The following is a 23,410-nucleotide window of genomic DNA, read 5'->3' on the forward strand; positions in this document are numbered from 1 at the left end:
CCAACCACCACCACCCCGGGGGGAGGGAGAGAGACAAGCAGATAAGAGTGGGGAATAAAGCGTCATATTGAAAGTATATATTCTATATTTTAACTCTGTGGGCTCGTACCCCTTACCCCTCCTACTCCAATGCCGCAACAATTTTAATTGATTTAAAATTTAAAGGTATAGTATAATCATTTCTTTTAAACTTAAAGATCTTAATCACTATCTATTTAGGTACGCCCCAATTTTCTTCCAACATCTATGAGATTTTATTGATAAAGATCAAATGATTTAAGATACTTTTCCTTTAAATTAAGGAAGGGGGGTCGAGATTGACTGACCCCTACCCCCATTTTCCCCTAAACGAATTTTCCAATAGTTTTAAAGCGAGATAAGAGGTTAACGTTTTGGGGTATGGGGGTTCACGGAATTTTCAACGGGTAGTAAGCGATATTTCTAAATAGGCTTTTCTAATTTTCTAATCTATTTTAGATTTGGTTTGGGTTTAACCCCTGTTGAACTTTGGTCCTGAGATGAAAGTGAAAGTTGGGGGGGGGAGTGGGGGAAGGTCTCTTATCAGGCGTTGGCCGGCGGCTGCCAGCTACGTTTATACCTTATCTGTTTTAGTCCGGGGGTCGGATAAGCCCCAACGCCACGCGCTGGACCCCCTTTATCTCAGAGCCCCATCTGACCAAGAGAACACCTCACCTACACCCTTCCACGCTTTAAAGGGAACATGGCATCAACTGCAAAGTTATCTACTTTTATAATTGTAAATATTGAAGGAATAGAAAGCCAACGGTCAATGTTCTAAAGAGGTAAAGAATCCGCCTTATCCTCTATCGCAGGAACTAAGGCTTATCTCTTGATTCGTGAAGGCGAATAACGGACAACGGTAAGGAATTAGTCAGTCGTCTGCTACGAAGGCAAAATCGTATTGTATAGCAGACGACAGACGAATTTCTCCCTTCCTCGTATCCCGAGATAAGCCTAACTTCCGGCGATATGGATTAAAGTTACTTCTAATTCGTTAAACACTTGTTCATTAAAAGTGATTATTATATAACTCCGGGGTTCACATTACCTTTAAAGGTCGCCTGGTATCTATAAAGGCAAAGGCGAACTTTTCGCCTGGTGGCCGCCTTATCGGGGGGGAGGGGGATGTTCCCCCCCTCCCGTTCTCGTTATAGGCCTATTTTTCAAGGGAATATATTCCGGGGAGGGGGTTCGACTCTATAGATTGGATGGAATGACCTACAAAGCTTTGGAAAATTTTGATAGCTTGATTTTGTTGCCGAGAGGATTTCAGCTAGGGGTTTGGGGTTGCTCGGGGGGGGGGTGTAAGGGGGTAGGTAATTTTAAAGCTTATCTTTTGGTGAATATTCTTAAAAGTCAATTATATTTCACAATTAAACGAACGACATATTGATTAGCCATTAATTTATATTGTGAATAAAATATCTTTAAAGTTGACCTTTTAAAATTAACCCGACCATGAAGTCATGAACGCAATTTTTAATATTTGAGTCTGATCATAAGCTAACTAATTTCAATACCAGATGTCTCACATAATTTTCACAAAACACAATTTTGAATTTTTCGCCAAGAGCTAGTGAAGAGGTTAAGCTTAAATGGTACAATCCATCACCATTAGAGTCACGTGGGGAGCAACAAAGATAACTTTTAAAACAATGGCAACGTCGGTTACTTATAACTCAATTTCTGGTATTATATATCTTCTTTGGCCAATTCTATAGAAGTATATACGAAATTTAGCTCAGGTATAATGAGGGTCTCATTACGGAATGAGAGTTTTTACACTCAGATGGTAAAAAGTAGATAAAACCACCAATTTAACATTCCTAGGAAAGTTTGTTATCGGCCACCGCTAAATTAGGGGGTTCCTCTTTTTTTATTCACAACCTGATTCGTCTTCATTTGTCAGAAATGGATCCTTCTCTCTCCCTCTCCTTTTCTCTCTTACTCCTTCCTCTTTCTCCCTCTAAAAACTGACCGACTCTTTGAACTTCAGGTCCCAAATCTATCACCTCCAATCGCGAACCTATGTATTTGGGAGAAGTTGGAGCATTAGGAGAAGTATATAATACTTCTCTTCGAGAGAAGTGTATACCACAAAACGGGGTAATTGTAACATGGACGTAACTATTTGCCAAGGTGCCCTCGTGGATCTTTGTCACACCTCAAGACGAGGTTTGTTGGTTGACTGCTGGGGATTTAGTACCAAACAGTAATAGAATTCACACTGTGCGGTGCGATACCCATCTGAAGTTTGATGAGTAGGAGAGAAAACAAAAAGGGTGAGCCCGGGGAGGATCATGTTACGTAACTAAAGTATTAAGAGGATACAGAGTGTCACCCTTCTTCTAATATCCCCTTCTGGTATTAGCAGTATCCGAGAGTTGATTACAGCAGACTGGATGTACTGGAAGCTGTTCGCCCCTCGCCTAGGAGCTAGATTATTTGATGGTCAGGTTAGGTAGCAGGGCGTACGTCAATTACTTTACAAGCCGGAGTTAATAAATAGGGTGTCTCTGGGAGAAGTCTCGCGAAAGGCGGTCTTTAAACAAGTTGATTTTGCTGACTGGCTTTGCAACACGTGCAGGTGGCGCTGCGCTGTCAAACGACCCGCCTCTGTCTCCATCTCTGTTGTAACTGATAGGGCATGCAGCAACCGGAGAAACGCACCACCAACGAAAGCGTTTTAGTACGGAGTCAAACTCCGAAGCCGAAAGACGGTCGGCTACAGAAACCGAGAAAACCAGAAGTTAACCGAAACCTCGTGTTCGCTATACCCGACAAACGCGTTGGACAGTCAATTGCTGCTGCTTCAAACGCTAATATATTGTGTAATATACATTGTTGTCGGTAAGAGACGGTAATAGATAGTGAACGGACTCGTGGGTGCACCGACAACGGTGGTCGCTCGGACATTTGAAAGTTTATGTAGTTAATTGTAGTGTTGGACATAATTCCTTCTTTTGGGACATTCTCCGAATTCAAGGTTCGAATGCTAGGAGGAGAGACATTCCCGCATTTCGGGACAACATTTACTGATGTCGAGGAGAAAACAATCAAATCCTAAGCCTCTCAAACGTGAGTCTGACAATAACTCTTTCAATCATACCCATCCCTAGCTGTTGACGCGACGCAATGGGACGTAGTTCAATTACCAAAATTCTTCATCACCCTTAATTTTAAACGGAGACGTCTACTCTAAGCTTAAAACCACACCGTAAGAGGATTGTTATATATTATAAACAACAATCATCCCATCGTGTTTATAATCAAAAACTCATTTCCAATTATAACGATAGCATTTTTACCCTGCACATAATGACCAACAAGTACCGCGCTATTGATACGCATACTATGACATGCAAATATGTCAGAAACTTATATCGTATATTAAACGTCAGAACATAATTTGAATATGATTGTATTTTATTAAAATATTTGATGAAAATGAAGTGGATCAAGTATTGGCAGTGTCATAGTGTTGGAAGGCGGGTGAAGACCGGGTTTTGCCGGTACCCTATCATTGATAGTAACACGTGAGAAGACATGGACGTGTGTGTGGACCCTATATACGATTTTATCTTATCACTTATATATATTTTTAAGAATAAGTTGAGGTCGTTGATAGGGGAGAGGATATTCGTTATTTTTCAGGATATTTCCATATCACTTTTTCTATATGGGATATTAATCTAAAACTTATCACAACACGCAGCGAGTGTTTACCCGGACGAGGCCTTTCTTTCTCCCTATTTCTCTTTTCTTTTTTTGTAAATTTAATATCTTCATGGAGATAAGAATTTTCTAAGTCGCCTTATCGCTAGTATAAGAAACGATTGGTCCCTAGATAAAGATAGAACGAATTATCGACCAAATACTCTGGTGATTTTCCACAAGCCCAATATACAGGGTGTTTCTGTTAAGTCTAGGGGGATTTTGAGTCAAAAATGTTCTATGAAATTTTGCCCTGAGAGACAATGTTTCAGGGATGACCCCTTAATTAATTAAATTAGAAATCATTGTCTTAATCAGTTTCTTAATTAAATTTGAGGGGGTCATCCGTAAAATACTGATATTCCAATCTTAACTTGAAAACGGTGTCCCTTGTGCCATACAAAATGGAGATAGAAGTTACATTTTGGACTCAAAATTGATTTCCCAAATAACATCCCCCTTAATTTATGCATGCAGACCTATCAGAAACACCCTGTATAGTTAAGAACTTCAATAAATACTTGCTATATTTGCAAAATCTGCAGGAATATTCAAAAGCTCTGGAACCCTTAAAACCGAATAATTCAAAAGTTATACCCTTTAATTAGATTTTTTGTCTGATTAGAGGTGATTTTCATCTTAATTTGAACGACGTAATAACCTAACCTTCAAGCTATATACGTCAATAAACTCCTTTTTTTCAATGGTTAATTGGCCTTAGGGTTAGAACTTAGACGAGACCGGAAACTCATCACTAAAGAATTATTAAAAGAACAGATAACAAAAAAATATTTCATGACCTCTATAAAATTACCAAGATTTTAATCTGTCCACGTCTTTCTTTCAATAGAGACAAGGGGAAAGGGGGAAGGCAACGAGATTCTCAAATTAAACGATATAGTTATCTCTTAAATTAAAAGAAATGTAGGCCTATTTGTTCTAGAATTAATAATTTGAAGAGAAATTAAATTTAAAAGATTACGCGCTGATCTTAAAAATGATTTTAGTTTTATATATATCAACTTGGTTAAATTAAGATAAAATTTTAGTTATTGGGGAGCGTTTTAGTTACTTTTATCTTCGGTTATAAGGAATAAGAGATAAGACGGTCTTTATCTGTCTCAGTAATTTTGTCGAGTCGTTTAGAAAGAGGACTAATAACTAAATTGATAACCAACAATATTCAATCTAAAATCTTTGCTTGACGATAAAAGAAATATCTAAGAAGTTCAACTGCATAAAAAGCTGATCAGCCTGAGAGTGCCAGATTTCATCATCACGCAGCAGAGGCCTATTTTGAATTTTTGATTCTTTGGTCTATTTTACCGCCCACCAAGAGATTTTTGTCAAATGGGACAACTACCAAAGGGGTGTTTTTGTTGACCTTCCATAGTCCTTAGCATACAAGAGGACCTCCAAATATTTTCGTCAGTAACGCATCGATGCTTCCGCGATTTTACTAGAATTAAATACATATTTTTGTTTTGGTTTATAATAACATTTCAACTGATCTCTGATAACAGTCGGAAACGAATATACAGGGTGTATCATAAAGAGTTGTATATACAGGTCATAAATTTCAATATTAAAGGAGAATATTAATTTTCGACAACATCGTGGTTGAGTTGACCTGACTCACCCTGTATATTTTATAATATCAACCTTATATTCAGTACGACGGAAGTCTGCTATATCGAAATCTAAACTTAATTATGTATTATAGATAAAAACCAGGTATATATCCTATATAATTTAATCCAAGCATGCATGCAAGCATTTTGAAAATATATCATCAACGTATATAGCTTTTGCCTAGCTGACTTCGAATCATGAACTTCGGGGGGTTTATATCTAACTTCTAATTACTAACTTCTAAATGAATGTCGTATATTCAATGTATTATAGAACCTAACAGGGAACTATATATATATCGCATTACAAATTGTTGAGGTTTCCCTGGTTAGCTACTTGTTGAGGACCTAATGAGGCGACCACTAGCTCGAGTTTAAGCTAGAATATGGAGGGATTTCAACAAAGCGGGGAGAAGGGATACGCGGGGGGGGAGGGGACGTATGGGGGATGAAACCCCACCTGTAAATCAGCCTCGTCTCGACAATCGCTGTAGTTTGAATAATTAAATCCAATTTATGGCTCAATTCACGATACGATAAACCGCGTGTTAAGTTATTTACTAAATTTATACCAAATAAATTTATTTCGCGATAAATAATGAAATTAATTCCAATTAAAACTTTTAGCCCTAATTAATTAATGAATTTATTAATAGATTTAGTTCCCAGGCAGGGAAATAGAGAGAGATCTAGAGAGAAGCGTTAATCGTTTTCTAATATATAAAGATTTCATTCGTGGATCGTGGCTCTGGATAATTTTGTTTGTAAATAATATATTGAGTCATTTCAGTCTCCCTTTATGTAATAAGATGTGGGTTTGAATTAAAAAATGTTGACTCGAGGCCCAGGCAAAGTGATTAATCAATCAGATTAATAATTAGATAAAATAATAAAAAAAGAAGAAATATATTTTTCTAGTTCGCACGATTGCACGGTCCGGAATACAATTTTCTTTTAAAAATAATCTTTTAAGTTTTGGAATGTAATATTTTTCATGAAATTAAAGCTAACCTTGAGTAGCTATTATCTAATCTACCATCTCTGGGCACCTGATACCGAACAAGGCGGGCCTACCGCTTTCCCCCAAATTCTAATTAAAAATTTAAGAAAACTAAAAACACACCGAAGAGATGTATATGACAAAAGTCTATAATTCGAAGTTTCAATTTATTCGGGAATTGTTGTTTATCAAAGGGAAAAGACCCACAGGAGAGGAGAGAAAGTTGTGATAAAAGTCGCCTCGTTTTAATGTGTGCAGGGCTGCCATTGAGTAGGGGGTTATCTGGGCTAGGCGATCTACTTTTTGAGGAAAAGCTTATCTGCGTGCCAGCCCGACTCGACCCGACTGCGAAGCCCAAAACCTTTTTTTGAGTTTTTTTTCATTCGTTTTAGGTGATATTCATCATTAGATGTAAGCTCATTAACTTCAATTGATTGAAGTTGGACTGAAAATTATGTTTTCCCGGAAAAAATCACGTGGATTTTATCCAGAATTATATAAACATTACTTGGGTCGTCCCCACAAATTCCCAGTTTTTCAGCTAAATTACTTGGGTTGTCCCCACAATGTTCTGTTTTTCAGCTAAAATCACTTGGGTTGTCCCCACAATCTCAGTTTTTCAGCTAAAACCACTTGGGTTATCCCCAAAATCTCAGTTTTTCAGCTAAAATTACTTCGGTTGTCCCCACAAAATCTCAGTTTTTCAGCTAAAATCACTTGGGTTGTCCCCACAATCCAATTTTTTCAGCAAAAATCACTTGCCTTGTACTAAAAATTTCAGTTTACAAGAAAACATTACTTGGGTTGATCCAAATCGAGCATCCGTTTGAACACAATAAGATACATCTTATTTAATCTAAATTAGGGTTCGGCGTCTTAATTACTTTAATTTATAACCTTCGGAAGCAACCTGCGGATATCTCAGCTGTATATATAAGCTAGTATTTTTGTGCGCGAGTGAGTTGGTCGCTGATCTTTATCAGTAGCAGAGCTCGTATAGCGGGTACATAGGCATAGCTCGCTATCAGCGCGGCAGCTGCGGGCTCTCCTCTACTACGGCTGTGTATACGGGCTATAGCAGATTGTTTCACGTTAAGTCCCCATGCCTTATCCCATTCCCGCCAAAGCTTTATCTACTTCAAATCGACAACCATAGACTTTATCAGAAGTCGATTAACCCTACACGGACTATACAGAATGGCTAATATATTCGAAGCCGCATTACCAAAGACAGAGCCGGGTTATCCACAAGGCACTGGAGGCACGTGCCTAGGGTCCCCGATGGTCAGCCTTAGGCTCTCAGCTGTGATATCACATTGGGCCCCCGAGTGTGTTCGTTCGGCACTGACCCAAGACAAAAGGTCAATAAAAGAGAGTAAGGTAAATCCCCAGTATGGTTTCCGGCGTACATCCTCCAAGTCTTCATCTCTCTCTAGCTTCTTTGGTGGTCGACCAATCAGCTCTCAGCTTTAATTTAATTAAGAAACTGATTAAGACAATGATTTCTAATTTAATTAAGTGGTCATCCCTAAAACACTTATCAAATCATAACTCGAAAACAGTGACCCTTGTGGCAAACAAAATGGAGATGGAACTCCTTGGGTTCACCAATAGCTAACCCAATTCATTGAGGGATTTGATAATAATAAAGCAGCCAGGGTTAATTTACTTTAGTCAGAGGAGTTTTTTTGACTCCATTGTATTATTCGGTATTCTCTCTCTTACATATTAAAGATAAGGATCTACTTTTTCCGTTCTCGCTGGCGAAGCCAGGACGGCAATTTGATGGCGGATTTAGATTTGGGAAAAAAGCACAACCTATAGCGCTGCTCAGCATGCCTGTTCATATATATACCCCTACGCCGAAAATCTTTGCTAAATCTTACGGGAAATCTCTTCTCAAGGACCTCTCTTTTCTGCATAGAGAGAGAACGAAACCCCGACAAAAATTTATTTACAATTTACTCCTTTAGTATTACAAAAGGTTTTCCGATATATTTGCCTAATATTTTAGAACTTTTCTTCAACACCACTTTCTAAATTTGATGGGGAATAATTAACATATGCCTTAATTTATCCTGAACGAAAATATGATTGGTTTAAAAAATAAAACACCAGGATCATACGCCAATAATAATCTTCCCTAAGTTCCCATGAAATACATAGTTTTCAGACTACGAGGATTGATACCATTTACACCAGGAGACGTGGCTATAATGTACTGCACTTTGTGCGCCAAGTAACCTGGCGTATGGTCTGAAAACCATGTATAAGACTTCGCAATTCGCCCTGGTTTAGATCAAAACCACTTTACCAAAATAGAAAGTTGAAACTAATAGTTGAAAAAATGGCAACCATTTTGAAATAGTCCTCCAGACTTATGATGACGTGCAACTTTTTAAAAATACAGGTGGTAACTTAATTGATATTAATATTACTTATGCTACGATACACCTGACATGAGCTGATGGATACAGTATTATATTTTCTGTCGAAAGATATAGTAGCTTCCCTGCAGTGAATGCTATCCGTTTCCTCGCAGATAAGCTCTCGCAGTGTTTTCCGGCCCTGCAGATTTTTAAATCCCATACTTAAGCCGTCAGTATAAGGTAAGGTTAAAGGGATACCACGTGACTTACGATGTAGTTTCATCCAATCCCGATAACAGGTTCTTAAAGCCATATTTATCCGACTGGATGCGCCGCGGATATTTTTTTGGAAATGATTAAACCAACGTTACCAAAATTTGACACGTATGTCCCTATAACTCGGTTTAAATAAACTTGATTCTTGCTGGTAAAATACTTAGGAAGTATAACTTCGAGTTAATTCACTTTGGAGATCTATATTTTTAGTTTTTCTTCTTGAAAGCTGCTAAGTATATATATCTAAAAGGTAAACTGGGAATCTGGATTTAAAGGCGCGAAAATGTGAAAAACGGACACAACTCAAACAGATAAGACAAAAAAGGATCGAGTTGCTAGCTAACTTACGACTTGAACCTGCAGAGGCAACCGACACTATACTATACACAAAAACAATGAATTCTAATTTTTAAAGGTCAAGGGGTTCGTCACTCTCAACGATGTCAATATCAGAAGAGGATAATAAAAGAAGGATGACACTCCGTATCCTCTTAATACTGTAGTTATGTAACATGATTCTTCCCAAGCGAGGGAGCCATTTCGTTTGCCCTTCCGGGCATCGCACTGTGCTAGTGTGAATTCTATAACTGCTTGGTACTAAAACCTCAGCAATCAGCACAGGCTTCGTCTTGACATGCAGGGACAAAAATCCACAACTACATGCGCCTTGGCAAATACTAAAAGAGTAATGATGAGGGAATTATTTATCGCGTATGTGATTTGGTTTAGAAGCCTTCCTCCAAATGTTGGGAATGATGTTGGGATGAATCATGTTACGATGGTACACTTCCGTCGAAGAGAAGTATAATATACTTCTGATAATATTAAGAGATGATGATTCATCCCGAAAGGATGTTTATCTAGTCGCGGACATCTTTGAGTATATCTTTGTACACGCACGCATGGTTCCATCTCTAACCGAATTACTTAAGCCTAAATATTAAATTTGTCACTTATTCGTATTGCGTTCTGGAAAGATTTCCTTTCAGATTAAGTTAGAACGAACTATATTTAAATTCAATTTCGAAAGACTTCGGTAAACAAAATTACAACAATTTTCCGAACTATTCGCCCGATTCAAACGTTGATTCTTTTATAAAGATAAAAACTCGTGGTTTTTCTTTAATATAACGCAGGCCATAATGCGATGTCGAACATAAATCACACTAATACACTCTACTAGTAGCAAAGGACATTTTTCAGGATAGCAGCGGTTTGTGGTAGGAGTTGATTATTAGCGCCGTGCTTTGAAAGTATACCGTTACTTTTCATTATGGCCTTCTGTTTCTATTTAGCCGAACAAATAAAATTCAGGCAAGGGCAAACTACAAAAAATCATGAATTATTGAACGAAGATTAAGTAGCAGTCATGCGTTAAGAAAGATTGCTAGGAGAAGATTAAGACTTATAGCGAATACCGTCAAATCGAATGCGTGTAATTTGATTAGAGAATTGTTAGTCTATTATAATTGAATGGAGATAAATCACAATTTAATTCGCCCAAAACAAATATAGCTTCTGTTTTAATGTTGCATTATTAAACTGGATGTCGAACCCAAATCCACGTTCTCCTTTAGTTCAGGTACATTTTTTTGGTCGCGGTTTGCCCCTCGAGGAATCTCGATGATAAGTTGAGGGTTGAATTAAAAACGCTGAACGGATTTCACGGTAATTAATAGCACGGCGTTAAAAACTAACTTCACGGATCTGAAAAATGAGTTGAAGTGGGGGGGGGAGGGGTTTGAGCGTCGTGGGGAGGGGGGAAACACGATCTCGTTATAAGGAGAGAGGAACGATTAACAGATTAATTATTGATTGAAAAACACTACCACCGAACGTGTTGTTACTTATCACCCCCCAGGGGCTTCCATTTTTAATAAAAAGTAAAGGGGGAAGATTAATTTTAAACGTGGGATTAAATTTAACATCGTTTTCTTCTTATTAAACTATCGAGTAGAATAGCTGCGGTGAGATCACCCAATTGTTCTTTACTAAAATGTCTCGTGCACCGAATTGCTCTTTACTAAAATGTCTCGTGCACCCAATTGTTCTTTACTAAAATGTCTCGTGCACCGAATTGTTCTTTACTAAAATGTCTCGTGCACCCAATTGTCCTTTACTAAAATGTCTCATGCACCCAACTGACCTTCAACTAAAATGTCTCATACTCTCATGCACCCAATTGTTCTGTACTGAAATGTCTGAAGCATCCTATTGTTGTTTACGTGAAATGTCGTTCAAAATAACCCAAACATTCGTCACATTCATGAGGCACATTAAAACGTGACATTATTAACCCGTTTCGAAATGTCGAATTAATAATCCCAAAAACATATGAATCATTATCTTACTTATTATCAGGTACACTGACAGAAACTAAAAATAAATTTCCAAATCTGCAAAAGCTTCGATTCATTTTCTTAGTCAGCATTCTCAGATAAAGATATTTCAAAATCGTATCGAGACGATAAACCGAGTTATTAACTCTTAGTAATCGGCAAATGTTTTATAGGCGATTAAACGATGTCAAGAGCAAATTAGAATTAGTTTTAATCTCGATGAAAATATTTAGAATTTGCCATGTATTATTTTTCCAAAGAAATCTTAAAATTTCTTTCACGGATGGCGAAATTCTTACGAGTATAGAATTTTCCTTCAGACGTGATTTTTCTCTGAAAATTAAAGAGATTGCGTTGATAGTGGGAATACCGACTTTAGTGCGCAAAAATAGATGACATCAAAGATAAGAAATAAATATAAAAATACCTTCGTTTCACTCCATAGAGTTCGTGCTTTAATCACTTATTAAAGGAAGAGTATCACGGGTTAAAGTAAATTGGAAAAAATTGGAAGTACAACGTCCTTGATCTCTGTACGATTTATTTTAAACTTGTGACACTATTCCTTTAATTACTTAGACACATGCCAAATAAGGGATGACGCCGAGACGATCTTTATCAGCTCCTGTTAATTTCCAAGGAGGATCGAGGGAGGGAGGGGATTCTTAAATGGACTTAACTATATTTATTATATTCCTTATAGCGAATTAAAATTATCTACTGATTTTGTTACTCAAAATGAAGTAAATAAAAATTCCGAACACGTTTATTTCCATTGTTTAAACTTGACTATGACAAAAGTAAATTACATCCTTTGAGCATAAGTATGAATAAAGCGAGCGCTAGTAAGGGGTCCTGCATATGACGTAGACTTACTTCTAGAAAAGATATGGTTAATTGCGTTTTTCAAGTGACAACTTGGCCAATCAGATTTATTTAGGAATACGTATAATTTCTTTTCATCGGAATTATCACGACGAACTATTTTTCTTTTATAAAATTTAAGTAGAAATTGAGGCATAGTCGTTTATCTTTCGGGAAACGCGTCGTCTGGTTTTTCCCTCCCTTATATCAAGATAAGTTGCAAGAAATTACAAGAAAACTTTGACTATATTACAACCAAATAAAGAGAATTAAATTTGAAACTATTTTAACCACAATCACTTCCTCGTACAATCGTTAAATCTCGTGGAATAAAAATAAATTCAAAACAAAGGCTTAACTGATATTAGGAATTGTAAAAGCGCGCCAAAGTAAATAAAAAGCGCGTGACATTGCGATTGTTTCTTGTAAAATCGCGCGAAATTAAAAGCACGTGGCATTACGAATTGTTAAATGCGCGAGAAAGTGAAAAAAGCGCGCGAAAATGATTTCCATCCAAATTAAAATAAATTAAAAAGTAGGCTTAAGGAATTTTTTCAAATATATACGATTGCCGCGATTGAAAAACGCTTAAAACGGTGTTGAAATAAAATTCAGAACGTGTTGAAATGAAGTTAATGACAATGCATGATGGGATAGGATGGTTTTAGACGATATCTATCCATTAAATCTTTCTCTTCTGTTGGTATTAAAAATCACGTCTACACGCATGCAGCAGAGGTGAAGGGCACCTTAGGCCAGGAGAGGGGAGGGGTTCCTTCAGGGGGATAGTGTTACCTTAAAGTGGCTTGTAAAAATGGAGGTGGATCATCCGCGAGCGCCGAGGAAGATCCACTCCTGATAAGATTAAAAATCTGCAAAAATACTCCTGGAGAAAACTAAGCTTGCTTTAGCTTTTTGACAAACCGTGTGAGAGTATTGGGTTTAACCACGATGTTGAAGTAGTAGTAGTAGTAGTACTTGTAGCTGTTCGGGATTTAACTAAAGAAATGGTTGGGTTATAATGTTCCGGTTGATGCATACATGAAGAATTCAATAGACTCTAGCCTTTAAAATTATATTTCTTTTATGAAACCACAGTATGGCGCTGTTATAGACCATTTCGATATAAATAGCTTTTTTGCACCAGCGCAGTAGTCTTTCTGTATCACGAGAGTGCGCCGAAACAGCAATGTATCAACCCTTATATGTCAAAATACCGAGGGTTTTCTTAACATCGGCAAGGTCTATGGCTCACCCATCTTGTTTTACTCGTTTCTCACGAAACAATTCGCTAAAAGTCAACATCAATTGACAGTAAGTTTGACGGGAACGTTGCCAATGATTTAAGACGGATTACGTAGACAATTGGGGTTGGTTAATTTGGTAAGGTAGGAGAATACACCGGTCCGGGTGCTAGCTGACTCGCTCGTCTCTAGCGGCGTGATTATCTGATATTCGCCAAGAACATAAAGCGGATGGGAAGAAGAAGAAGAAGATCCCCGTCTCCTACTATTTATATTAAAGATTTATATTTCGTGTAGACTTTTAAATATATTTAAAATACAATGAATGCTTTACAATCGCCCAGGAATATTGCAGAGATCCCGGAGGAATTTTAATCTTGGGGGTTAATTTCATAATAAACATAAAATTGACTAAATTGGTAGTGATAGGCGATTCATTCCGAGGTTCTCAGTTCTTAAATGAGTTCCAAATGGTGCAAAGATAAACATAATTCTGACCCCAGACCCCTAATGTATTTGGATTAATTACTTCTCAAACCAGAGGAACGACCGACACTCTAGGCTTAGCTTCCCATAGAAAAAGCATTGTTTTTCTGTTGTTCCAGTACATCGAATAAGTAAAGAACCACAGCGAGGTTAAGGTTCGGAACACTTTTAAAATATCAAGTAATTATCTAATATTGAATTTCTGAAGTTTCATTAAAAACAATTAAGTCTAGGTAATTGATTTTATCAGATAGTTATTATCCCTCGTCAAACGCGCCATTTTCGAAACTTCACAGTTTAACATTCGCGTAAGAAATGAATGAATTCATCGGTCAGACTCCGTTTTTGATAAAAACCCTTAATATTTTTTTTCCCTCAGCAAGCCCTAGTCGTTTAACCCTCTGGCCGATTAGCAACCATTACATTTTTAAGCGCTATCCTCTCCCAACTTTGATTTAGTAAGGATATTAATTTAAATTTACTCTTATTAAAGGCGTGAATCAGATAAGCGAGCAGTTTGAAGCGAAAAGGTCTATAGGTATAGATATCTTTCGAGAGATTTCGTTTTGCGCTAAGGCGTATTTATTTTAAAGTTTGGAGGTTATCGCGTTTAAGGATTTAAATGTTAGGGGACGAACTGTACATACACGCCTTACGCATTATAGAAAACAATGCCTACAAAGATCCTTAAACAAGATTATAGAAATATTATACCGTCCGTTGGAAAACAGCCGATCAGATTCGAAGATTAACGTCGAAATTATTTTAAAAGTTTTTCAAAGAAAAAATAAAGCTTAAATTTCTTTACCCCTTTAAAATTAAATTCATAACTTGTCTATATACAATAATATATTATTATATACATTGTCAATAATAACAATTTCACGTGGAAATTAAGCTCACGTGAAGTCCTCATGAATTAATATATATCATTCTATGAATATTTTCTTCATTATCCTTACAATAAACACTCTGTATACTAAAATTTACATACGTAAATTCTTCATAATTCGAGGTCACTTAGATATACTGTAATTAAATTTAATATCAATTTAATTTTTGTATTTTATAATTAAATAAACGAGGAGTCCAGTCCGGGTCCACCTTGTGTAGATAGTTATCCAGGTGATATTTTTGAAATGTGGGGGAATGGGGGTGCATATCCCCTTAATGATACCTTTTCTAGAAAACAGAGCCTCCTTCATCTCAGAAACCATTTTAAAAATTTCATTAAAGTCCAATTTTTAAAATTTGTGTAATCTTATCATAACACAATAATGCTAATATTGAGGAAACAATGGTAATAATGTAAAAGGTTGCAAACCAAGATGGCCAGCAGGAGTTTCTCTTACCCCTTCCGACCCCAAAACCCCTTCTACTCTGTTTTGTACACTTGAGGGGGGGGGACTATATGCTTTGGTGTACCTTTCTCTTTGCTAAATTGTTCTTGATATGGGGGGCGGGGGGTTCTACGTTATTCCTATATTTAATTGGCAACCCCAGACCCCATTAACAAAAGACAGGCGGCGGAGTGACATAGCCTAATTGATTCTCGGGGACTGGGGTATAGTTTAGATGGGGGGGGAAGAGGGAACAGACCCCATCACACATTATTAGCGAACCCCTTTTCTTAATAGTTTCATTTCTATTAAAATCAACCAAGTTCGAGTCGGGGGTTTGGGGTCTGGAAGGAGAGAGAGAGAGAGGTCCAGGTCGAGATGGGGTACCATTCCCTACAGCCATTAGGTAAGCGACGCAATTTCTAAAGAAGGGGTCTATACTGCCCCTGCTTGCTTGCTGTGAATACGATTCTTTAATTAAATTACATCCTTTTCCATGATACCCCAAACCCCCATATTTCTTAAAAGTAAACTCAACTTTACCAAAAATCTGGTTAACTAATCATTTGCAATGGAGAATATATATGTAGGGGTTTCTCGGCCCCACAACCTTTTTGTTGTCAGAATTGAATCCTTCTTTCTTGACAAAGCGCAGATTTATAAAGAAAAGGTCGAATACTTACCGTTAATTTTTCATTTACAGTATACAAAGCTTAAATAAACAAATTAACGAAGTATCCGACCCCACGATTTTTAACTTTCGAGAAACTTCAAATTTACAATCTTTTGTTTTGGCCAAGAAGGAATTTTCTTGGGGCAAACTTTTTAATTGCGATTAAACCATTGAAGCGTGTATTTCTTACTTAAAGACTAATTAATCCACCCTCTCTCTTTTGCTTTCCCTTCTAGCTCCCCCGGGGGGAATTAGTTTAATTAAAGGTTCATTTAATTAAGATTATTGTGGCGTAATGTCGTTTAACAAGCTCCATTAAATAAATTAGTTATCCTTCTAAAACATAACCCACGTATTACAATATTGTTTTTTTTTTAATGCAAAGGAGGGTAGACCCCCGTGATGTTTTTATCTGGGACGGGTCAGGCTGTGTTCGCTACAACAAATTGCTTATATCCCCCCCTTGCCCCCCAAAGGGGGTCGTCTAACCCCAGATTTTCTACGAGTAAAATACTGAAACTAGCCACCCTGAATTATACAGTGTACTCGTGGAATTCTGGGATTGAAATGCTTACACGTGAAAAAAGTCCCCCTCCCGTTTTTTCGTAGGGGGAGAGGGGTACCTGGGATGCGTAGGGGGGGGGGGCGATCAAGCGGAAGTTGGGGGAGGGGGCTCTAATCGGCCATGATTATCTTCAGTCGCCAGAAGAGTCAACCCCACTGTCGAGTAAAATATAATATACCCCACGACAAAAACTATTCTATGGGATTTTCAGCGTAAAAAAATTGTTCATAGAGTAGTGGCAGTCCACGTTATCTTGTTATAGAGTTTAATACACTCAAGGGTAGGGAGCTGCCATTAATTACCCCATTAAATACTAAAGATTGGTTTTCATTCTGAGCGCTTCGTGTCTTTAAATTAAGCCTTTCAATCAAACCAGACCCCCGTTACCCAATTAGGTACCTTCTCACACTAATCTTAGACTCCGCCATTTTGAGGGGAAAGAGAGGAGTCACGTTAGTTATCGGAGACCATCACCCTGCAAATTAGCCACCGAGTGTAGGACTTCAATTCTCGCTTCCGTAGTTCTCGAACTAGCTCGAGTTGTAAGTCTCTAGCATTACGAACGAAGTTTAGGTAGTGTCATACTTATGGAGCATATCTTATAAACTTATGGTTATAGGTATGAAGAATTCTCATCTTTCCCGTGCTACCATCACGTGAAAAGACGAATTGATTTTTAAATTGGTAAACACCCCTCTTTATAAGTTATAGACATAAAATATATAAAAGTCAAAGGAAAGTCATTTAGATTAAAAAACAGAGAAAGATTTAGCGAAATGCATTCTGGGATCGAGTCATATATGTATGTATGTATAAAGAACGTTTTCTGAATAGTAAAAACTGGCCTGATAACATAAGACAGCAAGAGCGTAGAGTGAGAGAGAGGTTTGGATTGCCCGACTATTAGATAAGTTGAAAAGATATCAAAGCGAGGGACTATTTTATCCGGCGTACGCACTCTTTGGGACTGATAAGGTATAGAAGGAAAAAAAACACCATGGAAAACATTAAGCCAAGATAGGCCTTTACACTATCTACTTTATCTAAACGATCACCCCTATGTATGTACATGTATATATGGGTAGGGCGACTTCCACCGTGCACCAATACATCGCATCTTGGCAAATACAATGTATACCTCAAGAAAAAAATACACAGACACACACACACGGAGCCATCAGTCAAGATAACGCGACAATCTCTCGCCCAACTATTTTTCTAAAGATCCGGTTTCTTAACATAGTCCCTTAGAACATTGCTTTATTAAGATCTCATAGTTTCTTAGCTCAATGGTATGATTTAAATCAATTTTAAGTGCTGTATCTGTTGTAGTCTCTTAGCACATTTCTACAGGGTGTTTCTAATAAAACTGGTTCAATGATATGATTTCAATTACATTTTTAAGCGCAGTATCTGTCGTAGTCTCTTAGCACATTTCTACAGGGTGTTTCTGATAAGTCTGTAAGCATAAATTAACGGGGATGTTCTTTGGGTGCACGATTTTGAGTCGGAAAATGTAACTTCTACCATAACATTTTGTTTGACCTAAGGGCCACTGTTTTTGAGTTATGATTTTCAAGAGTGTTTTAGGGATGACCCCATAATTAAATTAGAAATCATTGTCTTTCAGTTTCTTAATTAGATTAAGTAATTCAATTTAACAATAAGGAAATGGTTCATAAATTAGTTCCGGCTTTTTCTTCTGAAAATGTTTCAAACTCTAATGCAATATTTGAAGATTATTAAATATAAATATAAATTTAGATTATCTGAAAGTAATATAGACATTTAAATAAGATTGACTCAATATTTGATTTGCAAAAGGTTTCAGTCTCTAAATTGAAACACCACGGGCATCACCGGGTAGCTTAGCTATAGTTATTTAAGAGATCCATGATTGATATAATATAAAGTCCCTGTCACACTATTCCATTAAAGGTATATATAAGGAACTAAAATTAGATTTGAAAGAATAGATTTTGCAATCCGATTTAAAACTATATATAGGAAAGTCGCAGTCTCTCCGTGATTTCTCCCTCTCTAACTTTCAGATAGAAAAGCAAGAACCGATCTCATTTAAGATTACTTTCGACTGTGATCGCATTATTTTACCCAAAAAATGCGAAAGATCGGTGTCGTCGCATTTTCAATCTCCGGAGTCAGTTTTGGGGGTAAACCCCGCCCCCTTTCCACCCGCGGATGACTACTAAAGTTAAAACACACCCAAGAGAATCACGGATAAAGTTTCCTAAGCTAAGAATGCACCCTTAGTTAAACCATAAGCTTATAAGATATGTTCCATAAGTATGACACTTCGTAATGCTACTGAGAGACTTACAGCTCGAGCTATAGTTCGATGGAGAACGACGGAAGCGAGAATTGAAGTCCTACACTCGGTAGTTAATTAATTTTGCAGGACTTCCATCTAGTTCCTATTTAGCCTGAACTTACTAAGCCTTTGACAGCGCCTCACCAGGCCTCCTTCGCTTTACCTCGAATCTATAACCTACTTCAATCACTTCATTACAAGCTTCAGTTTCTAAGTTACCAATGACAAACTTATGGTGAACATATCTTATGAGCCCATTCGTATTTGGTCGAAATTCCGATTGAAAATATTCCGATTTCATTGGAAGATCTAAGATTTTAAAATTTACTACTTGGGAAAATGGGGCTAGCATTGTTTTAAAATGGGTATTTATTTATATAGGAACCTAGCTTTGGAGTGTAGTACGGATTCCCTTTCAAAAATTCGACCCAAAAGTAGATTTCTTTTTTTCAATTTTCTTTCAAGAGAGTTGAAATCGAAAATACGCAATAACCATTACAGGTTATCGCACCAAACGGCCATCTTTCTTTCAAAGGAGAACACATTTCGCTGAAGAATTTACAAAAATTTAAAGGAAAACTACCCTACTTCATAAAACAAACTAACAATTTTGCAAAAAGATTAAGTTACAATTGTTCTTAATCTAAGAAACTAAACAAATTAGATAGCAAGAATAAGTCAGAATTCTTACAAGTATATGATTAGAATAGCAAGAAGAAGTCAGAATTCTTACAAATATATGGTTTGGATAGCAAGAATAAGTTAGAATTCTTACAAATATATGATTAGAATACTAAGAATAAGTTAGAATTCTTACAAATATATGATTAGAATACTAAAAATAAGTTAGAATTCTTACAAATATATGATTAGAATACTAAGAATAAGTCAGAATTCTTAGAAGTATATGATTAGAATAGCAAGAATAAGTCAGAATACTTAAAAATTAATGTTTTAACGTAAAAACATAGACCTAATTCAAATTGCAATTGTTTTCCTCCCCCAACAAATTTTAACTTAATTAAATCAAAATAATCGTTAATTAACAAACTACCTAATTTACTTCCCCAACACGTCGACGAAATTCCGACCAAGTTGACGAGCTAAATTAAAGGTCTACTGACAAATCACTCGACGTACATTTTGAATTCTTTGGCCTATATACTAGGCCTAGCCGTTCTTTTTTCAAACTAATGTATTCCTTATCGGGCATTAAGAAAATGCGTCGCCACGAATGATATGAGGGTATAAAACAGGTTGCGCCAGTAGAGGGGTACAACCCCCCTTAAAAAATCGTGTCCCATACAGAGGCACCAACCCCAATGATAACGGAACAAGGAGGACAAACCTTGGGTACTACCAACTATAGCTCTATAACCTTCTCTAGGTTGGTTTTCGTGGGGCATACGACGATAAGAAAGATGTTGCGGGGGTTCCGGGGGGCGAGGGGTAAGGAGATATATAACGTCTTTTCCGTTATCTATTAGTGGGGCAAGATCCCCCCTCCATACACCTCTTCCTTGTCGGCTGCTCACCGACACCCAAAAGTGTGAAGAAAAACTATCTCTTTGTCCAAGTTTTTCTTGTCAAAAAATGACTACGAGCTTGAGGGAGGGGGGTAAGAGCCCCCTTCGACACTCGAGGCCCCATTCGCACTAATACAACTTAATTTTAAATTATTTCTTATGAAGAGGTAGTCTCGGAGTTTTAAATAAGGTTTTATGAAGAATTCTCATCAGTAAAAGGAAAAATAGATTCATTGGGTTTTGCGTTACGTATGTGTCTCCAGGTGTGAACAGGGACCGTTTTTCTCTTCCTTCGTTCAGAGGTTGGTGGGTTCAACTCTACAAGTCTCTCGTAAGAAAATTTCTTATCTTCAAAGAAATTTTGCGTAAATGGAGTCAAAGATGGGCTGTGTAGAAAAATTGAGAGGGGACCAGCATATACACCCAAATTTGATAAGAAATTCAAACCAACTAAGAAAATACCACCATATCTCATGTCCCATGTAGAACCACCAGAAATATTAATTAATTTATTTAAGTTAATTAAATTAAATTGTATTTAAGCGGGTTATTTTAGTCCCAAAAATTGCCGTATAGGCAAACGCTGTTCATTGATTTTGCCCGATTAAAATTTAATCTGACTCTAAGTGACTTAACCCTCGGACACGCAATCCGAGCGCAAGCATGTTGAACTAACAGGTCACCCCGACAAAGATATTTTGGAGCATGGACAAGCCAAAAATTGGGCGCAGTCTGAAGAAACTTGTCCTCTATCAAATCATTTGAGTTTACTTTAGGATGCTTTTGTGTATTGCGACGGAAAAGGTATAGAGGAGGAGAGAAGATGGGAAGGAAGGTGTAAAAGCAACACGTGTCTACAGTCGGGGGTTCGTGGGGGATGGGTAGAGATGGGGCGTCCGGTAAGGGGTGTCTATCAAAGACCGGAGGCAGGGCTGGCAGATTTCGGATCCCGGCGTCTCCTGACTATCTTCCTGCTCAAGCTCACAGCGACACCTAGCTTGAAACCCCCCATTCAACCACTCCCCCTAAGAGAGAGAGAAGCATCCTCTTATCACTCCGAACAGACTCCCTCTCTCTCTTTGCTCCTCAGCTTCTCGCATCCCAGAGTCTCTTCCATCGACATATCTCTAGGAATAGGTTCGCACTCCCCTATGAATCTTCAAGACACTCACTAAATTTCAATGCATTCATAGCTTTTTGGTCCATTTATAGTTCTAGATCAGCTCGCGTTCGTTACATTCCATTTATTTGCGCTCGACCCGAGACCCGCTCGAAACATACTATCTAAAGTATTGTGAAAGATCTCAGAGCAGGTAAATGGAACATGCTATAAATTACCTAGTTAAACTTCACCAGTAATAAAACAGAATTTTCTCTGGAATTGTTCAACTGAATTAAGGATTCATGGTTGAATTTAGAGTTATTCATTTTGCCTCCATCCCATATCGCGGGAGCTGCTATAATATACATACACGTTTCTCGGTCTTGCCGCGGGGGTTTTACCCCCGTAGAAATCCCCGTCTCTATCTTTCTCTCTCTTCGTGACTGTAAATGCCGATCAAAAAAGGGGGGCTTCACCCCCTCTATCCCCAACCCCGTTTGTACAACCCCCAGCGTCAGTTCCGTTATCGGTGTGTGCCTATTTAAGAAAAGTAGGATATACTATTTCTACACCTCTCTTTCTCCGTGGAAAAATGTCTATCTTGAAATAGGCATAGACTATTGCATTAATTCCACAGGAGAAGCAAAGTCACTCACTAAGAACAACGTGTCGGATTTTAGTAGCCTACACAATTTCACACAAACCTCAATAATTCGCCCCCCCCCCTTTTTCAAACCATATCATATTCGTTAGCAATCTTAGTAAACCTAATGTTTCCTTGGCGAAATTAAAATATAAAATTCGATCAGAAGAAGTCAATTAAACAAAACCTTAAACGTTATCAAATGATTAAACGCTTATCATCCCCCTGGGGAAGATTCGATACAAACTAAGGAGGGAGGGAAGACAAGTTTAATATCTAAGCTGAAGAATGTTTTAATTTAAATAAAATTCTCGTTACGTGATTAAGAGTATCAGGTTGAAATATACGAGTTTTTGTATAAGACAGATTTTATCTGAAAATTTCTTTTGAAAATGGGCCCGCTAGCAATTTTTACATCCAAAGATATCGTCAGTTAACTCCCTCCCCTATTGGCTGCCTCGCTTTCATACTAGACCATAGTAAATAGTCGAGGAGATGCCACCAGCAACTTACCAAAACCGATTATTAGTGTATTATCAAAGACAAATAGAACTAACAGAAAGTAAGCGGATGGTATGAAAAGAAATGGTTTCGTCGAATACTTTGACTTGGAATATTTTCGGTTCTTAAAAAATCCTCATTGCACGTGAGCTCATACTTTCCATTATTTAAATTTACCTTTGATACACTATTATCCATCTACCTACCTATAGTGTATATACATTTTGCGGTCAGACGTAAATGAGGGTCATATTATCTCCCCCTTTTCCAGCAGCTCAGTTACATCCCCCTTGAAAATGGATGGCGTGGGAAAATACCAAAACCATTTATTGAAACCTAAATTAATTTCGGGTCATTTAACAGGTGCGTAATTTGTAAAATAATTTAACAAACAATTAAAACTTTCTTTCAGAATTAAACTAATGTCAGCGAGTGAAATGACTTGAAGAAATCAACTTACAGTACCATATGATAAAACGGACTTAGTATATAGTTCTGTGGGTTTTCAAATTCAACATATATAAATATAAAACTCGGTTTGGGGGGGCGTATATTAATCGGTATATTATAAATGGTCCGTTTAATACTGAACTCTGGTATCCATCCATATATGGGGTGTCTAACCCCCGGGGAGGGGGAGGAAGGGGGTGTTGGGGTGGGAGTATTCCCCCCTCTCGCTCGAATAGGCGCCAAAAAAGGAGGCGAAAGAAGACGTCTCAGAAATGATAGCGTAACCGATTAGATAACGAGAAATGGATTGCAAAAGAACACCCCCCACCCTTACATC

At 37.5% G+C, this 23,410-nt stretch overlaps 1 protein-coding gene across 1 annotated transcript in view; it reads left to right on the plus strand.

The window, feature by feature from the left end:
• Positions 1-2,714: 2,714 nt before the first annotated feature.
• The window catches only part of ush (Zinc finger protein ush), a 55,510-nt gene continuing 34,814 nt past the window's right edge, over positions 2,715-23,410 (plus strand). Inside the window, exon 1 of the mRNA XM_089847557.1 lies at positions 2,715-3,099. Within this exon, the coding sequence (XP_089703683.1) occupies positions 3,060-3,099 (40 nt within the window). The 5' untranslated portion in view covers positions 2,715-3,059. The remainder of the gene's footprint in view (positions 3,100-23,410) is intronic.

The sequence above is a fragment of the Phalangium opilio genome, unplaced genomic scaffold (genome assembly GCF_054372755.1).
Source record: "Phalangium opilio isolate 3A_F unplaced genomic scaffold, DU_Popi_V2 ptg000082l_1, whole genome shotgun sequence".
NCBI lineage: Eukaryota > Metazoa > Arthropoda > Arachnida > Opiliones > Phalangiidae > Phalangium > Phalangium opilio.